Source organism: Typopeltis vanoorti, chromosome 20 (genome assembly GCF_054136105.1).
Source record: "Typopeltis vanoorti isolate ZY-2024b chromosome 20, IOZ_Tvanoo_1.0, whole genome shotgun sequence".
NCBI classification, from domain to species: domain Eukaryota; kingdom Metazoa; phylum Arthropoda; class Arachnida; order Uropygi; family Thelyphonidae; genus Typopeltis; species Typopeltis vanoorti.
In genome coordinates, this window is record NC_143568.1 from 14,092,732 (window position 1) to 14,107,845 (window position 15,114).

Consider the following 15,114-nt stretch of genomic DNA (forward strand, 5'->3'; position numbering starts at 1 on the left):
GTGGTCATAAAATAACTTTCCCTCTTTGGAGGTCTGTAGCTAAAATCAATAAACGGAATGAGACCAAATAAGACTTTTGAAAGCATGGGGAGATGATTTCCGCGAAAAAAAAAAGATTTAGTACCAAAAGTCGCCGATAGGTGAAATTTTAGCACTGGTGGAGCCGAAAACAAGCGGGTAATTACATTAAAGGCAGATAAAATGGAATAATAACATTTCGACGGTGTAAGCGACAGCCGCGTCACTCATTCCAACTGGATATAGGGCGCATTACAATGATAATCAGAATAATAATAATTAAACTAAAACAACTTGCGAGAGACAGAAATTAATGTAGTGATTGAACTCACAGGAAATGATGTTTTATTCATCAGAATCAGTTTCCTCTAGACCACATACACGATTTTCAATGTGCTGACCTTTTCAGTGTACAACAAATTGCATCCGGTGTGAGCCATTCCCGAAGGGCCGCTACGGCATTGCACTGTTTAAGGTAAAACAACTTAACAAGTAAAGCACGCTGAGGCAAGGTAGGACGCATATTGAGCACAATTCGTCAGTCATTCGAATAACTGCCTGAACGTTCCCAATCCCTTTTTAAGTGGAATTGGTGGCGCTGCTCTCACGTATGCACAGTAAAATTTGCATAATCCTTTTTACCTATGTTTACTGCAAATATTTGACTGCTTTCGACTCCACCAGCGCCAAAATTTCCCCTATCGGAGACTTTTGGTTGCTGTCACGTACGAGCAGTAAAATTTGCATAATCCTTTTTACCTGTGTCTACTGCAAATATTTGACTGCTTTCGACTCCGCCAGCGCCAAAATTTCCCCTATCGGAGACTTTTGGTACTATTTTTTTTTTTCGCGGAATTCATCTCTCCATGTCTTCGAAAGTCTTAATATAAAATGTGGTCTCATTCCGTGTATTAGTATTAGCTACAGATACCTCCAGAGAGGAAAAGTTAATTTATGGCCACCCTGTACATGAATACAATACGTTGATGCACCAATCGCTCGAAGATACCAAGATAGATGGAAGAAAGAAGACTAACCAGAACACTTGAGCTCTGACTAATGATTATAATCCGAATACCAGTTTGTGCCTACTCGCTAAATTTCCTGCTTTATATTGCGTGGTATATTTAATATTTTAATTACGTACCTATTAAATATCCCTTTATCGTTATTAACGACTCTCTTCTCTAACCCTCGCAGAGGTCATCGCATTCTAGTGAAGAATAATTCACATTAAAAGATTAAAACGGGTGATCGATTAAGTATATTTAATTTCACCTGAAATTTAAGAGTTGTTTATATACTGATTACAATGGAGGAATTTTGTATTCTCAGAGAATCCTCTGAGCTCCTCAGAACCCATCTGACTTCACTTCAGCTGAAAAGTGGCATTTTATATCAGAAGCGTTTCAGAGATGAGATGAGGGCTTTGTTTTATACGAGGGACGTCCAGAAAGTGAGTTCCGATGGGTTTTCAGAGAAACAAACAACAACAACAAAAAAAAACTTTATTGGAAATTAAAGTAGACATCTTTCACTACTTTTCTACATAATTTCCGCCATTGTTCAGACACTCATCATACCGGGGCACCAAAAGTTGCATACCTTCGTCGTAGAAGGTTGTCGGCTGTGAGGCAAACTACGTATTGACTGTTGCTTTGACCTCCGTCGTCGTCAAGGAAAGATTTCAGATGTTTGAACAGGTGAAAGTCGCTTGGCGCAAGGTCAGGACTATATGGGGGGGGGATGATGGAATTGTTCCCAGCCGAAGGTGGCGAGATTTCCGTTTCTCCGACACAATTTTATGAAGACGTGAACGTGAAACTTCTGGAAATTGCCGCGAGAGTGACGTCATAGGGAATCCCCTATTCATCATCATCGTGCGCACACACCTGTCCTTCCTTCTTTAAAAAGTCTTACCCATCTTCGTACCATTGAATCCCTCATTGCGTGTTCTTCATAAACCTCAATCATTTTCCGATGAATTTCAGCTGCTTTAACGTTCCTCGTATTCAAGAAACGGATAACTGACCTAATTTCACATGCAGCGAGCGCTTCGATTTTCTTAGACATTATAAACGCACACCAAGAAGTGTACGCACTGCGAGAATGTCGGAAAATGGCAGCAACGCCTTGCTAACGAATCAACACACTCAGCACGCATGCGCGCCATTGCGATCGTAGCGTTGCAGTGAAAATATTTAAAAACGGAACTTACTTTCTGGACGTCCATCGTATCTTCCCATAGATCTCATGACTGACCAAACAAATGAAGACGACTTGACAGTTTTCTCCATTGTTTTTATTGGTGACTTGCAACCAATGCTTTGTAACTTGTTGTATTACTGATAATATTCGAGTTGCTTACCAAGTGTATTCAGACCTATCTACACCCGTGTTATGACTGAATATGTGCCAAAAAAAAAAAAAAAACCTGTAGTATTATTACTTGGCAAGATTGTCCATTGATATTTTGATTTTTTTTTTTTTTCTGGTACATTCCCATACATATTGGCACGTCTAGTACTAGCTGTCATACTGTACTCAAAGTCGTGAGTCCTCTATCATGTTGAACTGCATACACGCTGTCCTACTTGCGTCATATAGCCTCGAATGGACACATGATGCTGTTTCAGACGAAGCTGTAGATTCCACTGATGATGGAGGACACATCTGGTAAACTAGCAACTAATTGTATCCATTAGTACAAAAAAAAAAAACATTTTAACGAACTGTCAAGGCGTCACTATTTAAATTTTTAACAGACTCGTTTGCTTTATAAATATTTGTTTATAATCTTTGATTTAAAATAATCATTTTAATTGATATAAAGAGCCTGTGTAGCTCAGTGGATGTGGCGTTTGCATATCACGGCGCTTGGCCGCACGAAGGAAGACTTGGTTTCGAGTCTAGTCGGCGACTAGAGGAAATTTTTCTAAGCCTTTTTTCGCCCGGTTCCCGAGTTAGCCGATCTCTGGCACGGGCAAGCGGATTTTTCCTCCCGGAAACTCGGGTTTTTCGTCTTGTAAACTCAAGAAAATCGACCGTAGAACCCACATTACTGCAGACATTAAATATATTGTGTTAGGGTTAGGGACCACGAGATGGCGGCACATTTGAGCCGTCTCTCTTCACTGCGTACCGCTTAATTAGTGATAGCCTTGGGCCAGCTATCTCTGATTGGGTACCAGTGGAGATTGAACTGCCCGCTCAGTCTCCAAAAGTTAGATAGGGCTAAATGGCCTCGCCTACTTCCCGTATACGGGAATAAAAAGGCGTTAGCTGATTTTTTTTTTTTTGAAAAAGTATACTAATAATATACCGATTGGTCAGCGTATTCTCTCTCTCCAACCAATTGACCTTGGAGTCAAATGTCGCCCTGAGCATGGATGTTTGTGATTGCCTCACACTGTCCCAAGATGGACTGGATCACCATTGGGGAAGGAGACCCAACCCTCTTGGCATATGAGAGAGGCCTTCAACCAGCAGTTGGAATTTACAGAATTAATAATATCATCATCATCATCATCATCATCATATTCTTATTATCTGCCATCGGGCATACTATGCTGTTTTGATAACGAAAAGTTAAGAAATTATTTTGAGACAACGCATTAAACTTGTGCGAATACCTTTTCCACAAAAGGTATTCGCACAAGTTTAATCATTCCTATAATTCATACTTCGGATGGTGTTTCTTAGACTGAAAGAATATGTCGTCTGCATACTATGAATGACACAGTTATCAACAATATGTTGGTTTGGTCGTAAATCTTTGCAGTTTTATGGTTACGCAAGATGAACAAACGCAAAAGGTAAAACTAAATGTACAGTCAAAAATAAACATACTGTAATTTATTAAATGTGAATGGTTTATGATACAGTATGCTATATACATCTTCACTTGACAGCCAACAATCGATGTATGTCGATCAATCCATATCAATAGGCTGCAACTGAAGAAAGGATCATAATGATTGAATTAGCATCTTGATGATAGGTATATTATATTTAAACAACTGTAGAAACAGAAATGTTAGAAGATCCATGAATTTTTGTACCTTTTTTAAGTTATTATTTTTTTTATTTTCTCTTTCTTTAATATTTCTTAGCAACAAGAAGAGGAAAGATTAAAGAAAATACAAACTAAGGATCGTATCGAAGAAGTCACAAGTGCGATTAATGAGCAGGCTGAAGAACACAGACAGAAAATAGAAGAAAAGATGGAAGCGACGTCCAGAATGAGGTAACGTACTTTTCCAGTAAAAACATTTCTATAAATAACTTCGTATATTCTTACTTAATTCCACTGAAAACCTTTTTTTTTTTTTTTTTTTTTTTTTCCACCTATAGGGAGCAGCACCTTCTCGAACTACAGGCGAGGTTACAAGCAAAAAAAGAACACGCTGAGAAAGTCCGGCAGCGTAAGCAGATGATAGATATCACGTCAGACGCTTAAGTGCGGCGCGAGATGAATCGAAAGATAAAGAACAAATCACTGTATTTAAATACAGATCCGGTGCCTTTGTGAGAAATTATTTGTATATTCCTGTTCTTCGTATAATTGGTGGATGAATAGAAACTATTCAAGTATGAAGATGGTGTTTTGTAGGACTTCGATATATTATATATTCTGTGATGCGTTGTCTCAAAAACAGTTCTTAGATCGATGAAGCTAATGGACGAAATGAATCGATGACGTCATACTTGTAGTGCGTATATGGCTAAACAATGTAACACAACACGCATCGGTTTTATTGGCGGTTGCTATGGAAACAGAATTGCCACGCTTTTGTGTTTTCAGACCTCTGAAGAAATCACAATTTTATTTGTATTTGAGTGAATATTTTTGCTTTCTCAGTTGTAATTGTGATTTCTTGAGAGTTGTACGCATTGTTTAATAAATAATTTATATTATCAGTGGTTTCCTATTGTTTTTACATGCCTTTTTATGAGATTATTTTTACATGATCGGCATATACTTTGTTTATACAGCAATCTCTCGATTAGTGCGATGCGTTCTTTAAAACAGGCGCATTAATCGAATATAATAACCTATAGAAAAAGTATAATTCGTTCCTCAGATTTCTTTTTTGACCCTTAATTTTTTTTTTATAAAAGAATTAAGGCATGTTTCAGGGCCTAAGTTAAAGGCCCTGAAACATGCCTTATCTAATCCTGAAACTAATCAGGAGTGCATTAATCTAGGGATTGTTGTATTCTGAAGTGAAGGCTGAGAGATAAACACACACTGCAAACATTACACAATAAACAAACACGCAAATATGCGATGGGACACGATTTTATTTTTGACATTAAAGAAATATGCCAATGAACCATAAAGCGAAATATATTTTTAGCGATAAAGGAGACAAAAAGGTAATGTTAGATAAAGAGCAAAATGATGCCAGAACCTTCTATAACATCTACGTGAGCTGTGTGCAAACTACGGAAGCTCTGTACAGAGTGAAGTGTTTGAATTCAAATCAAAAACAGAAAAACGCCAAAGAACAGTCAGAACCGTGTCCTACTCCCAAAAATTTACATCTAAAGAGCGCAGAAAATTCTTTAGAATTTCTGCAAAACACTCAACCGGCGAAAGAGGTTGGTTAGTTTTAAACAGTTCTGTACACATTTCGCTCTGTTGAGGGTGGGTCGGGAAAATAAAGGGGGGATTGTCGGTAAGAGGATTCAGTAATTTCGGGGCACTGTCAAAGACCCTCTTTATCCTCGCTGCGACACATTTACATAGCGTACAGGAAAAGGGTCTAGTGAACATTGCAAGGCGACCAATTCTCGCTGGTCAGTTGGATGACGATTGTCGAGGGATGCTAACACGCTGGGTCACTGGGTGTGTGTGTACGGAGCATCTGATGGTGTCGTACGAACACAGAGGGCTGCAAGTCCTGATCAATAAGGAGGTGCTGAGAGGCGATCAGACACCCAACTATTGCTTTTGAGCGGCACCAGATGGCGTTCGGGCAGTTGGTTCTCCGCCCTCTACCACAGGAGGTCCGAGGTTACCCCCTTTGATATGGATCCTGGGACGAGATTATTTGCTTGAAAATAGTGATTGCTGAAAGAGAAAGATAGAATAAAAAATATAAATATTTTATATAGGAAGCCTGTCAATTTAATTTTATATCAGTATTGCTTACGTTTTTTTTTTTTTTTTTTTTTTTTTAATGATGGAAGATTTAATTTAGTTTAATAATTTAATTTGATTTACAAAGAAATCAAATATTTTTCTTGAAAAAAAATTTAAGTTTTTCTATTAGAAAAGCCACACTTTAACGTATTTTTAAAATCTTAAAAAAATAACTGAGATTATTGTTATAATAAAACAACCAAATAAAATATACTCAAGTTTCGCTATATGTTAGGTGGCGCCACGTTACTGGCACAAATAACAAAAAATAATCACATCAAATATTAACTAGATTTGCTTATACAGAGGTTGTGGTGACATTTTATATTACTTTTATTTATTTATTTATTTATTATTTTTTTTTTTTTACCAGTCATCTTAATAAAGTACTAAATATTAGGATCCAAAAACTTATTCGTTATATTTCTTTAGGTTTTATTTATTACGGCAATAAACCCAGTTATTTTTTTTTTTAGAAAAAATAGTTCTGTCATAAAAATTCAGTTGTTGATTTTTTTATGATTTTAAAATATAATAACCTGAACATTATTGTATATATTAAATGCAAGTAATAAAATAATATAAAGGCAAAATTCTATACTTCTGTGTCATTTTACTTTCTTTTAAGTTTTAAAGCAAAAAAAAAATAATAATTAAACAAATCATTAGAAAATTAAGAATTTTCGTCTTAAGTATCTTATACAGTACATCCCCTTGGAGAGGGGGGGGGAACGGTTTATTTATATATAAGCACTACACTATGCTGTCAAAAATATTGAAACACTCGAAGAATAAAGACAAAAAATAATACTTAAATCCACCTTTGGCTTATATCATAGTATTTATTCTTCTCCAAAATTTTCCTCGGTATTTTTCTGACAAGTTTTATGGGAAATGCTATGTTATAATCTCCCTTATAGATTATATAGGTCAAGAATACGCAGCGTATTCTTGACTTCCGGGCAGCGATGTGGCAGTTCAGACATTCAAGGAACGATTTCTCAGACATCGTACATCTTCATTCCACCAAAATATTCAATAAGGTTTAGATAGATCCGGAATAGAGGGACAAGGTCATTCTTCAAAGTAAGCACGATTGCCTTTGCTATGAGAGACACGAGAGGGGTGTTTTTTTTTTTTTTTTTTTTGACTGGAATGGGTATGGCTCCTCACCACAAGATTCCACACACACACACACACACACACACACACACACACATATATATATATATATATATATATAACAGCCTGTTTAGAAAGCGGATACACTAACCACTGGACCAACGAACCAGGAGTTTGCTAGTTGTTGGTATTCTCTGACCTGTTAGCTTCTTTTGCCAGAAGATGAAAAGACCCTGTAACAGCCATATGAGACTGGCTAACTTACCTTCATTTGAAAAGTCCTTAGAAAGGTTCCTGTGACATACCGTATTTGAAACAAGGTCGTTATAACCAAAGGCATGCACCCTTTTTCAGATATGTCAGTGTTATGAAGTGGGACCATAAAAGAAATTAAAACATTTTACAATCCCTGAATATAAACCCAATTAAATACTACATACGACAGTATAAACAAAAATGGAAAGAACATTTAAATCTAATCGACAACAGCAAACTATCGAAAATATTATACAGATACAAAATAAGTGGGAAAAGAAGAAAGAGATGGCATGAGACAGGAACAGGCCGCCTGGCCTAAAATCCATTAGGAAGAAGAATTTTAGGGGCGACAGTTTGAGTCCTCGAGCTGTAAAATTTATACGATGCTTTACTAAAGCTGAAAAAGCTTTCTATTTTATTTCTGTTTTTTTTTTTTTTTCAACAAAAATGTTAGATTACCACAACACTGCTAAAAGAAAGTCGCCCATCTGATATGGATTCGTTAGGACTATTTGTTTTATTTGTTTATTTAACAAGAAGAAAAGTAGAGTCAAAAGGACATAAATAATAAAATCCTCTATCGCTTTTCTATTTCCCAGAGGGATTACACCCTTTTAATCCAGTCCTTTGGCAAGCTATAGTACGCCCAAATTCGAGACCCTTCGACACTTCTGCGCATGTCCCAAAAAGGAGAATCCATTCCGATATTAGGGTAATCAATCCGTCTTCTGGGATGAGTTGTTTATTATTACACGTCGAGAAAATTAACTTCTCTTTGGCGAACATTGCTGTTTTTAAAGTGTAACTATTTTGCTTGTATAACAGTCGGAAAAGTTTACGTAGAGTATTAACAAAATAAAAAAAGGTAAGCATTAAATAAAAATTTAACGAAATTTATTTTTAAGAAGGTTTTCTATAAAATAAAAATAATTATACAGAAAAACAGAAATTTTTTTCAAATGAACTTAGATATTCTAAACTTACAGTTGAGAGAACTGAGACAATTTAATGTTCTAAACCGATTAATTATTTATGACTTGTTGTGACTCTTTTAACAAACCCATACAAAAACAATGTTGGAAAAAAATACCATTATCAAATCCTTTTATCTTCATAGTCATCTGAATCGGTGTCCGAATCACCATCACTTTCACTTAAACTGATCACCAAAGGTTCGCATAATTCTTCGATAATTCCATCTCTGTCCCAATACATATTTTCCAATGAGGTGACATGAGAGCAATATTTTCCCCAGTTTTGAACTGTAATACTTTCAATCGCCTGTTCTGAAAGCTTAAAAAGTTTCGACATGTCAATATCCCCAGTTACGTTGCGATGGCGAACAGTTGGCACTCTTTTCTCGACCACGTAAAATTCGTGAATAGTTCTTCTTATAACGTCTGCATCAAAATCATTGAAAGCTACGTTTTCGAAGGTTTTCTTTTTTCTGGCGCTTTTTTTTAGGAGATTTAAATTTTGGCTTACCTTCACCTTTTGATTCCCTACGAATTCGTTTAACAGTCGACCCCGATACGCCCGCAATTGCACTTGCACGTTTTATGACTTGAGAAAGGGGAACAAGGAGACGGCCTTCTGACGGTTCTTTTTCGCAGAATGTCAGCACGTTATTCCATATTCTTTTGCAAGAAAGAACTACTGGATCCATCATACAAATTAATAATAAAAGGAATGCAAAAAACCGACAACAAAAATCAAGCTCTACTAGTACAGCGACAGAAAACACGAAAGCACGTGATTTCGCATGTTGGCGACCAATTCGTACATCCTTCATTTCTTTCTCCCCTTCAGCATGAATCGACTATTCTTGGCACCAAGCCAAGCGAAGTTCTATAAAGTGTGGGCGTACTATAACAGTCTTCATCATCGATGATAGTTAAGTGCATTTCTGAATAGACGAGCATTGCCATTTCATGTTCCTAATCCTCATTGGTAATAGTGCATGGATACTGTGGGTGTTGTACGTTCCATTTTAATTTTATGATTTATGAATAAAACAACATCTGCAGTTTCTGTTTCGAAGGATAAAAAAACACACAAAAAAGCCACTTTTTGCTCGAAAAATTGCCTAACTCTGTTATCGGCTGAAAAAAAAATGGCCTTGAAACAATTTCTGAAGTACGCAACTTAGAATTAGCATTTTTATCCAACTAATTAACTTGATATAAGAAAGCTAAGGTTTAAAATGACAATTTATCTCTCCCAAAATAAGTGCCTTAAAACAATGCAATAAAAATGCAGATAATTAAGTACAATTTTTTTTCCATATGTTTAATTTTTTTTCCTAGAAAAAATGCATTGTTGCTGTCTCAAGACAATTGTTCTGTACTTGAAAGAAAATTCACAACGATGCTCAGCATATTTTGGGTATGCGTTAGCTTCGATAAACTCAGTGGCGAATTCTCAATTAATGAGCTTGCAGCGCAAGTTCATTAATTGAGAAAGAAGTAATATTTATTTGTTAATAAATGCACGCATTTATAAGCATTTCATTTAGGCTTTTATTTTTGTAGACAGAAGACGTCTTAAGCTTGCGCGGCAATAATTGAGCTTTGCGTTGTGTATCGAAGGCCGATGTTTGCTCGTCTAGTCAAAGCTCCCTTGGCTTGCTCGGTTGTGGGAGCTTCCAGTTCCTCGCAGCAGCACTGTGATTTCATGCGCGCACATAGCCCTTTCCGCTTCCTTCACGTCGTCTTAAACACAGGCCACACGCAGTCAAAGTAGCTCTAGCCAGTGAGCTTCAGCCAGCCTTTACAAGTGTGCGTGTTGCTTGGGGAAATTAAGTTACAACCAACTTTTTATGACGATGTTATTGACCAGTTCATAAAGAAGAACCGTAGGGTAGAATTTGCATTCAAGTAGCTAAATTGAAAAAGAGAGAATATCATTTGTGAAATAAATGTTGTATTTGTAGATTAAATGTACATAAATTTCTAAATATATAGTTTTAAATGGTCGGTAATTCATTATTCCGTTAATCAGACTTCAATCACACCTCTCACTCCCTGAATGATAACAAGGGCAAGCGGGAATTTCAAGACCAGCATTCGCCCCTGGATAAACGTACGGTCGAAGCAACAACGCTAAAATTGCGTTTGATTTGGCCAGGGTGCATTTTATGAAAAAATAAATAAAAAATACAAGTTACGGGATGAAAATTACTGCCTCTTCAATAGAGTATATTCATTGGAAAAGTCTTGATAAAAGAGATACAAAAGAGGAAAAAGAGAGAAAGTAAAGGTGATGAATAGAGAGAAAGATAGATAGATATACTGAGAGAGAGAGAGAGAGAGAGAGAGAGAGAGTTTATCGAACCCCTATTATAGCAGTTTCGTTTAGCTCCGTACAGCGAAGGTCAAAAGGCAATAACTGGACATTAGCCGAACCCGATAGTGCTGATATCACGTTGCATGTCGAATACCCTCTTTCCCTACTCTCTCACCTTCTCTCTCTCATTAGACGCACGATGTAAATAGAACGAACTCCCTTTGAATGCGGAACAATTAGAGAACTAAGGCGTTTACGCCGTCCGAGTGACCTCTTCCAATATTAAATTACTTTACTATCAAATTATTGGAGCTGGCGGTAAGTATATTATCGGCAACGTCGCCCTTGTATGCCGTGGTTTCCATTATGTGCGACGCTTCATTTGACTCGATGCCATTTACATAGGAATTTGTACGGAGTGGCGCTTCATCTGTGCGTGTGTTTGTGCGGTCGTGTCGGGACCGCTTAGCAAACCCTAATAGGGTTACCTGTTATGTTGTGAACGTAATTAATGCACGGCAGAAGGCGTCAATAATACTTACCACACCTGAACCAATCTGCTGCAGAAGACTCGAGGCGGAGTTTGCTGGGCTGGGTCCCTGGCTAGCAGTCGTGGCATAGAGGGCTGCCGCGGAGTATCGCCTCATGTTGGCTCGACTCGAACTGAAGAAGTCGATTCCGAGATTAGGGCTAGACTGAATAAACCAATTGGAATACGTATTAGCGATTTAATATAAATATAGCGATAAAATTGACAATAAAATATATCTAAATTCACTTCAATTAAAATTGGAGGAAAAATATTAATAATTTGAGGTATGCAGATGTTACCACCTTGCTAGCAGAATGCAAAGAAGATTGGGAGGAACTTATTATGAAAGTTAAAGAAGAAAGTGCTAAACATGGTCTTAAACTTAACCTCAAAAAGACAAAAGTTATGGCAACATGCGAACTTAACGATTTTGAAGTAGATGGAAGTAGTTAACAATTTTGTGCTCCTAGGATCCCGAATTGATAAAGATGGTTATCGTACTGAAGAAGTTAGAAGAAGATTATTACTCGGATAGAAAGCAATGACAAATTTAAGCAAGATCTTTGAAGATAAAGATATTAGCCTCGCAACAAAAATCAGAATCGTGAAAGCAATGGTATTCCCTGTGGTGCTGTATGGATGTGAAAGTTGGACCGCGAGAAAGAGTGAAAGAAGGAAGATAGATGAATTTGAATTATGGGTTTGGAGACGCTTACTAAGAATACCATGGACTGAAAAGCAAACCAATAAATCGGTGATAGACATAATAAAGCCAGATTGCTCCCTCGAAGCTATGATCATCAAGCAAAAGTTGTCATACTTCGGACATATGCGAGCAAATGACAGTCTGGAAAAGATAATGATGCTTGCTAAAGTTGATGGAAGCAGGAGAAGAGGAAGACCAAGAATTAGATGGGTGGACGGAGTTAAAGAAGCAACTGGAGTGCGCTTGGAAATTCTGAAAGACATGGTCAGGGACAGATCGGAATGGAGAGTGTATGTTCGTGGGATCGCAAGGAGTCGAAAACGACTCGATGGAACATAACAAAAATTCACTTCAACTTTAAGATGCATTATTAAAGTTCAAATTGTGTTTTAAGGGAATAAAGCTATAGACTAGACCAGTGGTGGGCAACCTTTTGAAGTGTGCTTGCCAAAATCGCCAAATCTTTGATGCAAAATTTCCTCGCGTGCCAACTGAAATTTTAGGCAACATATTATTATCTGTCTTTTTGGGAGAATTTTTTAAAATGATCAAAAATTTCCACTAGAGTGGTAAAATCAAAGAATAATTGTAAGAATGATTATTGTGAGTCATGTAAGATTGAACGAATGTAAAAATTAGTGACGGAAGTTTTACTTAAAAGTCCTACCCTGTTGATAGCGTGGATATTTTTTATTTGCCTTTAAGTGTAATTCTAGGCTGCTACATACAGACGCACAATTTAAAGACACAATTTTTAACATCAGCAAAAGAGTCAACAATAAATTCTGAACAAGTTTTTTCAAGTTTTTCCAATATATTACAGTGCCCAATCACATAATCGTTTACTTGATTAAAAGTACAATAAAAGAAAAGAAAATAAATTAAAATTAAAGATATGCTTTTATTAATTCTTAATCCCTTACGAGTAATACGTAAAAATTATAGATAAAATGAAATGTTATTTTACCTACAAAATATATTAAACAGAAGTTAATCTTTACCATTTTAGCAGAAAACATCAAATCAAAACTAGAGAAAGAAAAATAGTGCACGTTTTATTTATTTAGCATCGATGAGACTTCTGCATCACTGATGACAGATAATTTATATCAGGTTTATATTTTGTAACGTTTAGAGATATGCTCTACTAGTTTCATCTGTAAGGCGAGACTTAACAGAGTTTATCACTGAGAACAATGATTCACAAGAATATACAGATGCAAAAATGGATAGTAATGCTGTTGCAAGGGCTTTTAAACATGGGTTTTTATCTGTGTACTCCTGTCTCTAATCGCTACTTTTCAATATTTTTTAAGTCAACTCTGAGATCAACAAATTTCTGCCTCCAAATTGAGCTACTTTGAAAATCAATCAACTGCATTTCAAAATCTCCCATATTTATCCATGAAAACATTTGTAAGTTTAATTCATCCAATTTTATAGTGTCAGGAAACTTAATGAATCTTAGAGAGAACTGCTCAACAGTTCACACCGTGGCGTTTAAAAATAGCTTTTGAAGACATTGGCGATCTGTTTTGTCATCCTTTTGGAGACCATTGATGCATTTCTTTAGGTTTGGAAAATATCTAAGTCTCTCATTGCATACATTCCTCTTAAATACTCCTAGTTTTATTGTCAAATGTCTTTATGTCATCAAACATAACACCAAGAGTCTTACCAGAGCCATGTAGTTTCTTACCAAGGTTCAAGTCATTTAAATGTTCGCAAAAATCTGAAAAAAAAAACAAAAAAAAAAAACACCAGTTCACAAATCCACACGATGTCCTACATTTCTTTATACAACATTTGTTGATTAGTCAAAAAGAGATTTATCTCATCCACGCATTCAACAGATCAGTTCAGAACAAGACCTCGACTAAGCCAATGAACATTGTTGTATATTATTAGTCCGCTGTACACACTCAGAAATGTGATTAACAACCTTGGTTACTATTTGCATCACTTCCTGAAGTTCCTTAGGCTACCTTTTGCACATAAAGTCTCTTCATGTAAGATACAATGAAAACCTATCAGATGTTGGATATGTATTTATTTATTTAATTGTTTTTAAGGTGAGCCCTGGGTTACGTGCCTGAAAACAGTCGTTGGCGTGCCCCGTTTGGCACGCATGCCAAAGATTCCCCACCACTGGACTAGACCATCTTTTATTACAATATTTTCAGTAATATTACTGAATGCTCATTGATTGGCTGCTCTTTTGCCATGCGCACTTGTAATTATAGGTTATCATTACATTTGATTGTCAGCAATCGATTGGCCATCAAGTAATGCTATGCTGGTAATTCAGAATATATTAAAATGGTAGTAGACTTTATTAGTTTAGTTGAATTTTCTTCAACACACCCTTAAAATTAATAGGGAAAAAAACTGTAATTTTATATGGACAAAATATAAGTACTTATATTTTAAAATCGCATTTTTATGGCAACAGTAATATTAATACCTTTGGTGAAGTGAACTGGAATCTGGCGTCTTGGGGTCCGACGCTAGAATGGCGTCTCATTTGAAGATTACCTGGTGTACAAGAACCCTCGGGACTACTAGGGGCCACAAGTATTCTAGGTGGTTGAATAGTATTATCGGAATGGCGTCTTCCGGGTAAGGTTGCTTGAACTCTTAGCAAATTGGAGTCTGGAGATGAGGATGCTGGGAATTAAAAAAGAACTGAAGATGAGTCTTTTTTTTTATAGCTCGAAAAATGTCTTTATGGTCCTTTGAAATATTTATATGGAATATTTTTAAGAAAGATGATTATAATTTAACATTTTATGATTATAACATTTTAAGAAAGATCCATGGCCATTTTTTACCTTTAATCATCTCTGAAAGCTGAGCATAGGCTATCAATGATTTCATAGGCATCAGGGGGAGAGAGTATGTCAGACAACTGCCTCCATCTGGTGGTATGAAATCCTAACATATATATATTATTGTTTGAAACAGTGTCAGTTCTAAGTTCGATTTTTTTATTTATTTTAGTGTTTTCAGCATTATTATTCACCAAAATTCGACAATAATATTGTT

The 15,114-nt window shown here is 36.3% G+C and overlaps 2 protein-coding genes across 2 annotated transcripts in view; one reads left to right on the forward strand and one right to left on the reverse strand.

Moving 5' to 3' along the window:
• The window catches only part of LOC150095247 (uncharacterized), a 60,204-nt gene extending 55,266 nt beyond the window's left edge, over positions 1–4,938 (forward strand). Inside the window, exons 5-6 of the mRNA XM_090410629.1 lie at positions 4,131–4,264; positions 4,372–4,938. Of these exons, the coding sequence (XP_090266755.1) occupies positions 4,131–4,264; positions 4,372–4,477 (240 nt within the window). The 3' untranslated portion in view covers positions 4,478–4,938. The remainder of the gene's footprint in view (positions 1–4,130; positions 4,265–4,371) is intronic.
• A 987-nt stretch (positions 4,939–5,925) lies between these two features.
• Positions 5,926–15,114, reverse strand: part of LOC150095248 (SCY1-like protein 2) — a 146,768-nt gene continuing 137,579 nt past the window's right edge. The window contains exons 15-18 of the mRNA XM_090410630.1: positions 14,534–14,736; positions 14,229–14,231; positions 11,374–11,526; positions 5,926–6,094 (exon numbers count right to left, since the gene is read on the reverse strand). Of these exons, the coding sequence (XP_090266756.1) occupies positions 6,071–6,094; positions 11,374–11,526; positions 14,229–14,231; positions 14,534–14,736 (383 nt within the window). The 3' untranslated portion in view covers positions 5,926–6,070. The remainder of the gene's footprint in view (positions 6,095–11,373; positions 11,527–14,228; positions 14,232–14,533; positions 14,737–15,114) is intronic.